Here is an 8,059-nt window from a genome sequence, read left to right as displayed (position 1 = left end):
AATGCAACAGCAAGCCCGTTGGGAGAGGGGTTGGCAGAGGCTACGGCCAGACCACGGGCTTTCTTCGACCTTGATTATGACCAGGAGTGTAGCTGTTAATTGCGAGGCTTGCCTCAAGGTGGAAAACAGTATCGGTTTCCACTGCCACCCCAGAGAAGGCAAGTTCCGCGGCTGGCGGTGGTGGGACACGGTCCCTCCCAGGCCCATCTCTTGCCACCCAGAGAGCTGCTCGGAGGCCGCCTACAGGTGCAATCCGGGCACTGCGGCCGGGGCGTCGGGCCGGGGAGGGCGTCCAAGCCCACCAGCATCTCCGCCGGCCCTTCCCAAAGCCTGAACAGGGCCCCGGCGTGCCCGCCGCCTTCTACCCCCGGTTTCCCCGCGCCTCTGCCCCGGCGCGGTTTGGAAAGGAAGCTGGGAGCCCTCCCAGGCTCCGCAGACTCGGATTTGGGAGGGGGTGGGACGCGGCCGAGGCTTCCCCTCGAATCTGCGGCAAGCCTGGCTCCAGGAAAGTTTTTCAAAGTTCCCAGCAGCGTCTGCCCAGGTCGCCTCCGCGGGGCGAGCAGACGGCGGCAAGCGCGCCAGCCTCGCCGCCGCCTCTGCCGCCAGCAGAGCGCTCTGGGCGGCTCGCTCGCGGGAAGCGGGCCGAACTCCCGGCGGGCAGGCAGGCCCTCCTCCCGGGGCGAAAGCCGCAGCTGACGCAGGCGGTTCGGAAGGCGGAAGCTGCCCCGCTCCGACCGCTCAGTCAGCGACGCGGCGCCTACACCTGGGGCCCCGACTCGCGGGCAAAGGCGCACGGCCCGGGGCGCCCGAGGGGGCGGTCCCCGCTGGGGACCTCCAGGCGTCCCTGAGCAACGATCCCTTCCAAGTACCTCCCCGCACTCTCCCTTCCCTCCTGGCCCGAAGCTCCCGAGGGCGGGGGTTGGTGTGGGGCCCTGGTACTTCTACGCCGCCCTGAGCATCCCGCAGCCCCCAACCCCTTCCAAGTTCCTCCTCGCACTACCCCCTCCCCAGCAACGTGAAGGGGAGGGGCGTGCCCAGGGTGAGCACGCCCTCTCATGAATATTAATAAGTGCGCATGCGCCCTGCCCGGCGTGCTGGGTAGAGGTGGCCTGCCCCGGCCGCTGCTGCCAGACGGGCTCTCCGGGTCCCTCACCGAGAGCCGGGCGGGCACGCGTCATTGTGTTACCTGCGGCCGGCCCGCGAGCTAGGCTGGGTTTTTTTTTTCTCCCCTCCCTCCCCCCTTTTTCCATGCAGCTGATCTAAAAGGGAATAAAAGGCTGCGCATAATCATAATAATAAAAGAAGGGGAGCGCGAGAGAAGGAAAGAAAGCCGGGAGGTGGAAGAGGAGGGGGAGCGTCTCAAAGAAGCGATCAGAATAATAAAAGGAGGCCGGGCTCTTTGCCTTCTGGAACAGGCCGCTCTTGAAAGGGCTTTTGAAAAGTGTTGTTTTCCAGTCGTGCATGCTCCAATCGGCGGAGTATATTAGAGCCGGGACGCGGCGGCCGCAGGGGCAGCGGCGACGGCAGCACCGGCGGCAGCACCAGCGCGAACAGCAGCGGCGGCGTCCCGAGTGCCCGCGGCGCGCGGCGCAGCGATGCGTTCCCCACGGACGCGCGGCCGGCCCGGGCGCCCCCTAAGCCTCCTGCTCGCCCTGCTCTGTGCCCTGCGAGCCAAGGTAGGAGCCCTTCTCCGGGCCTCCCTCCCAGCCGTCCTCTCCCTCCCCTCGCGGCGCCCTGGGCGGTTGAGCCCCGCAAGCAGGCTCGGCAGCCCTCGAGCGCCCGACTCCTCGCCCCTGCGCCCGAGCGGCTGCACCTGGGCTGAGCGCGCCAACTCCCCCACGGGAGCCCCTGCCTCCTGAGGGTGACCCCTCCAGGCCGGGCAGGGGCGCGTTCGCTCCGCCCTTGCCCCCCGGGAAGTCGTCGGATTTCTTCCGCACTCGTGCATTTTTTTTTTTTTTTTTTGCCCCGGAATCATGTTGAGTCCTTGAACGTAGTTTCGCAAAATTATTTTCACTCGGCGAGGAGGGCTTGTCGGGGCGGGGAGTGGGAGGGAGTCGCCACCTCTATACTCGAAGAAAACAGCTTTCTCCCGCGCTGACCTTCCTCCTTCCCTCGCCGGCAGGTGTGTGGGGCCTCGGGTCAGTTCGAGTTGGAGATCCTGTCCATGCAGAACGTGAACGGGGAGCTGCAGAACGGGAACTGCTGCGGCGGCGCCCGGAACCCGGGAGACCGCAAGTGCACCCGCGACGAGTGTGACACATACTTCAAAGTGTGCCTCAAGGAGTATCAGTCCCGCGTCACGGCCGGGGGGCCCTGCAGCTTCGGCTCAGGGTCCACGCCTGTCATCGGGGGCAACACCTTCAACCTCAAGGCCAGCCGCGGCAACGACCGCAACCGCATCGTGCTGCCTTTCAGTTTCGCCTGGCCGGTGAGTGACTACTCGGGAAGGAGGCCGGGCGGAGACTCACACCCGCGCCTGGCCGACCCTGTTATCCCTTGCGAGAGGGATTTAAAGGGCTTTGGCTTGAAACTCGGCGCTAACTGGGGAAATCTCTAGGGGTGGCGGGTGAGGGAGCTGGGACACTATAGTTAGATCTCGGCTGGGGTAGTCGAGGTGGGTCCCATTCCTGCTGCTATTTGCTTAGTGCACAAAAGTGGGGATCCCAGAGGGTTTATGGGACCAGGCTCCTAGGAAGGCCGGTGTAAACTTGCAACTTGAAGTTCCCAGAGTAACTCTCCCGGCCCCAAGCCAAGAGATCGTTGTAGCTGATCTCTTTGCTTAACTAATTAAACCTGGTGCGCCGTGGAAGCCGACTCGGCGCAGTTCTGGCCTGCGAACGCCGTCCAAATTGGCAACCTCCCCTTTCCCGTGAACGGCCGGGAGGGCGGGTGTGTCCTTCCTGGAGGGTGTGGGGGAGTCCGTTTCCCGCTGCTCCCCGGGAGATTTTAGTGTGTGCGGGGGCGCTCTCCAGGCTCGGCTTAAGGGCTGGGGGCGGCCGCCGCAGGAGGAGGTTCTTGGGGCCCTCACAGGAGCTGTAGACCTGGGAACCCCCGCCCGCTGCTGGCCCCTTCCTGCCCCCGCCCCCGAGTGGTGTAGCTCTTGTGGCCTCACTTCCAGCGGTTCCCGGGCTCTGGAACAGCTGTGTTTGCAGACTTCCCCGGGAAGGGCGGGTGCACGGCCCCCGCAAGCCTTCGGGGGCCGTGCCAAGGCTTGGAAGGGGTGGTCTTCTGGAGGTAGTGCCTGAGGGTGCAAGTGATAGGCGCCCTCATCCCCCCGCCCCATTCCGCCTCCAAAGGAGCTCGAGGCCCGGGCCCAGCTGGCAGATCCTGCAGCGAGGCCCTTGCAACATCCCAAAATGGGTGGAAGGAAGATGGGTGCGATTGCAGAAGGGGAGGAAAGGGAAATGTTGGGGGTGTGCCCTCTGCCTGGCTCCCGCTGTCCAGGAGGCATGACTCATTGCCAAGACTGGGGCTTGGCCTAGCCTGTGCTGGGAGGGTGGGTGGTGAGAGGGGGAGCTCGGTGCCCCAGAGCATTGCTTTCCACCACGTGCTCTAATGGGGTGCACTCTGCTGCCTCCTGTCCGCCGGCTTAGGTTGTGATTCTGGGAGGAGACGAGAGGGGAGACTATCTGGCTGTGTCTGTGTATGAAGCTTGGGGTGGCTCTTAAAATCCACGATTACAGGAGCTGGCATTATAAAGTGCCCTCTGCTGTGGGTGAGATAAGACAGTTATCAAAAACTGCCATGAAAAGGGGTTTATAAAAAGAAAAATTAAAACCAACGCTGTCTGTGAAGCTCTCTTGAGGTCCAAGAGCTGCTTCTGTTGTGGGATTTCATTTTTACCAAGAGTATTTACCTTGTTTGTTAATCCCCTATTAGGGAGAACTTTAAGCTAAAGAGTCTGGCTGCGTTTAAATCTGGCTGGCCCAAGCTGACTGTGAATACTCAAACTGCCCTTGAACGTGTGTTTGGAGTTTAGGGGGAAGGGGCCTGCAGGTGGTTCCACCCTCCTGCCGGAGGATCTGTCTGGAGCCCCTCGCTTTTCACAAGACCATAAAAGGAATCTTATTAGTGATGTGGAAAAGCAGCAGCCTGGCTGAGGCTCATTTTGGAGAGTAGGGTCAGAGGGATGGCTAGCATGAAAACAAGGAGGCTTGCTCCCTAGCTGGCCAAGGAAAAGTGACCTAGAAAAGTGCGTCTGTCCGCTTTTGACACTTGGTCAGAGTCCTCAATGGAAAACGAGCGGAAATAGTGTGGGAGGGCAGGAGAGGCGATTGATTTGCATTTGCTGGTGCTCTTCTGTGGTTTCAGGCCCCACGGGTCACCAACCATGAAATAGACTCTCGGCTTTTCTCGAATGGGGGAAGACCGATGGGGCACCACTGAAAATGTGGTTCTTTTGAAGTTGGGACAAACGCATGTATCACTCATAAACAAGTCTCCACCCTGATGCCCCAGAAAGGCCTGCTGCGAAACATAAGATTTAATTCTCAAGAGAAATTGGAGTTTAGGTGTATTTGTTTTTCTGTATGTGGTTGGAGAAACGGCACAGTCCGTAACTTTCAAGAATGATTCCAGGCTGAGTATAAACGTAACTGAAACACTTAAGTAGCTGAGCGAGTATTTAACTAGAGGGCACAGCTTCATTTAGTTTGGCAATTAACTATGTCTTTTAAAACTGATTTCCTTGAATAGGAAATAAATGAACTTAGTACAGAATTCAAGAGATAGCAAGAGAAGGATATATGGTTAAAAACAAAACAGAACTCCAAACCACCTTGGGCTCCCAACCCCTAGCAGGCACAATTACCATTTGCATGAGTCCTCCCAAATTTGCTGACGCTGGGTATCAGCAAAGGGTGCCAGGGGTAGGTCAGTGTAGAAGGTCATGTAGTTCATGCCTTTTGTTTGGAATTATGACCCCTATCCAAGCAACTGTTCATGTTCTAGAGAGGACGAGGAGGAAACGATTTGGTCAGATATGAAATACAGTCCATGTTCTGGTGTGCATGTGAAAGGCTTTGTAGAGGTGGCCCTTCCTGCCATATATCGTATCTGAGTATGTCGCACGTGGTGTCCACTGCCCCGGCTCTGGTCTTGGGGTAGTTTTTCACCACTGGCTTCTAATTCTCATACTGTTGCTGCTCTAAGGGGCTTAACTTGCAGCAACTATCTGGATTAATGATTCTCAAATTGGGGGACCAAGTGATAAGAACATTATTGTGGGAAGTAATTGGGCTTAACAGGAAATAATTTAGGAATTACCACTTATAAATCACTGAAACGGTTAATTTTTACCTCCCAAAATTAGTGCTAAATCCCAGTAGTGCCTGCTTATTAAAAATACATTAGTGTAATTACCACTACTCATCTCCAAAAGCTTTTTGGGAACTTCAGAACCCCAGTGAGCTGTATTGCTGCATCGGTGGCCCCAGAGTGAAATGAATCTAGAGAAACGTTAGGGGAAGAAATTGGGGTATCTGGCTTATTAGCCTCATATTTAAATTCCATTGATCCTATTAAAAGACTTGCTGAGATCAACTTAATTTTTTTTTTTTTGGAAAATCCAATGAAACGTGATTCTTCTGTGTGAGGGATGCCAGCTTTGGCCCCCTTCATGCTTCAGGCCTGAATGACCAATTGCCACGATGCTAATCACAGAATGTAATTGACAGGCCCTTACTTTTATGCCTTTTGCTGTCTTTTCCAGTCCCTGAGCTTCTGTAGATATGGTGTGGGCACATGGAGGGCTTAAGGATGGGGTTCTGATTTGACCCGCCTCCTTTCTGCAGCCAAGATTTGCATCCTGCCCGTGTAGTCAGCATGTATACAAAGAAAGAGCATGTGTGTACGTATGTGCTCAGAGCAAGGGACTTTCTGCATGTGGAGAAAACGCCTTTTGCCCTAAGAAGTCTACCTCAAACCAAAGGGATGAAGTGATGTATCTGTGTTGCAATACTGGGCTTGGGGGAAAGTGAAGCTGTGCTTGCTTTGAAAGAGCTGTGCTAAGTATCTGCAGAATAGCTGCTCCAAAAATGGAATCTTTATTCCAGGTACTTGGTTTCTAATATTTTTTTTTCTCTTGCAGGTGTAACCTTCTGTGTTTTCTTTCTCCTTGTTGTCTTGTTTCTTAGCAACTTATTCAAACCTCCAGTACTTATAGGAATTTGCAACCCACCAGTTCCACACCCATAATTCTACAGGGACTTAAGATGTTTTTAGAAAACGGTGAAACTTTGGCGTGGAGGCTCTTGGGGGAGTTCAGTGGGTTAAAAGGAGAGTCAGCAGCAACTTACAGGCATGCAACCTCCCAGAAAATCAGCAATCTAAGTGCTGCTCAAAATCTTCACACCAAATAGTGGTGCCTTTGGGGACCTTTTAGATAGAAGACATGTGGAAAGTTTAGCATGGAGAAAAAAGTTACTTAAAAAAAAAACAGTGTCAAGGTAACAAGGAGCCTTCACAGTTCCTGATCTGAAAACAGGAATGTGAACAGAGGCCTTGGCTGGATTCATATCACCCACTGGCCCCATTGTAGAAGGGCCAGAAGTTGGTCCCAATGTCCGGCTTTCAAGGTTAGTGACAATGTAAGAATGCATGATCTCTGGATGTGCATACAATTAGCCTTGTAATCCATAAATGCAAATACTCCTGCAAATTCTTCCATGGTAAACTTCTGGAAGGCATGTTGCTCTTCCACCTACCCCCATCCTTCAAGCCTAGGATCTAGGCTGCTGAGAGAAGTGACTCTTGGCTTCAGCTTTTAAATATATATATCTCTCTCAAAACTTAATCTTTTCTTCCAACTGTTGGAAGATACATTGGGATGAATGGAAAGTGGTGATTCTAAAATGGTGGTGGAAATGGAGGAGGGTCTTGGGTTCAGAAAAATCCCACCTTTACTTTGGTGCATGGCACTGGGTGGCTGTGCTGTGACTTCTTTGCTGATTTCTGATTACCGCATGGACCACAGCAGCCCTGTGACTGCTGTTTTTTGTTTTGTTTTGTTTTGTTTTTTTATGGTGCCAGTGACATCTACCATTGGTGCAGTGCGTGTGCTGGGAAGAAATTCCGCAAGGTGGCTCCCAGTAGTTAAAGGAGTACATAAATAGTCAAACATGCAGAGTCCTCTACCAGCTCAACCCAGTTTTTATGCACTTTTGGTAAATAAATAGAAAGGCTTCTTGTTCAGGCTTGCTCTGTGTGAACCAGACCGTTGTGCTTGGCTGGCTTCTTGGTATTCTATCTATTAACCTCGCCACCCTTTTGTAACTGGTGCATTTAATTATCAGTGGGATGCTTTTCAAACAGGTAAGGGTAATGATGGGAAAGAGGGTGGGGATGTCTCATTGAGAGTCACAAATCTGGATATGAGCTTTGGGGCCCCTTGGTGAGCCTTTGAGTGGGCTTTGATGAGAAAATCACCCTTTGTAACCAGATCGGACTCTATTGACATGTCAAGCCCTACAGACTTGATTGCTTTCTGTGCCTGAAGTCTTAGCCTAGATGCTATAGGATAGTTGTCCTTTCTTATCTCACTTTCCCAAAACCCACTCGCATTGTGTGCATGAGTACGTGTGCGTGCGCCACACATGGACTCCCTGCAACCTTTTCTGCTTAATATGTTTTGTGACTGGAATATTTTATACTCTGGCCACCCAGACACAGGCAGGACAATAGAGTTGGCCGAATTGACTGAAATGAGGATTATGGAGAATAATGGGGCCTCTCCAAAAATAATGCTAATACAGGACAAGCGACAGGAAGCAACAGTTGAGTCAGCAGAGCTCAGGGCCCCTGACGAACCCCGGGAGCCGACTGACTGTGCACAATGGCCGCGTTGGCACGTCGGGCATTCCCAGGATGTGCGTGCCGCCGGCGGGCCTGCCTGTCGCAGCAGCCTGGGGTTTTGGACGCCGCACGCGTGCCGTTTGGATGGCGGTTTATTTGTGTCCGTCAGCTTGGCAGGAGGGGAGGCAGCCGCTTCTCAGGGCTTGGTTTGGCTGTCACTGTTGCCAGGAAAAGGAAGCTCCTGGCTGCCAACACAATTACCTTTGTT

General features: G+C 54.1%; 1 protein-coding gene across 1 annotated transcript in view; it reads left to right on the top strand.

Moving 5' to 3' along the window:
• Nucleotides 1-761: 761 nt before the first annotated feature.
• Nucleotides 762-8,059, top strand: part of JAG1 (jagged canonical Notch ligand 1) — a 36,378-nt gene continuing 29,080 nt past the window's right edge. The window contains exons 1-2 of the mRNA XM_004061816.5: nucleotides 762-1,676; nucleotides 2,123-2,428. Coding sequence (XP_004061864.1) covers nucleotides 1,596-1,676; nucleotides 2,123-2,428 — 387 coding nt within the window. The 5' untranslated portion in view covers nucleotides 762-1,595. The remainder of the gene's footprint in view (nucleotides 1,677-2,122; nucleotides 2,429-8,059) is intronic.

The sequence above is a fragment of the Gorilla gorilla genome, chromosome 21, assembly GCF_029281585.2.
Source record: "Gorilla gorilla gorilla isolate KB3781 chromosome 21, NHGRI_mGorGor1-v2.1_pri, whole genome shotgun sequence".
Lineage (NCBI taxonomy): Eukaryota > Metazoa > Chordata > Mammalia > Primates > Hominidae > Gorilla > Gorilla gorilla.
This window is presented reverse-complemented; position numbering and strand designations above follow the sequence as displayed.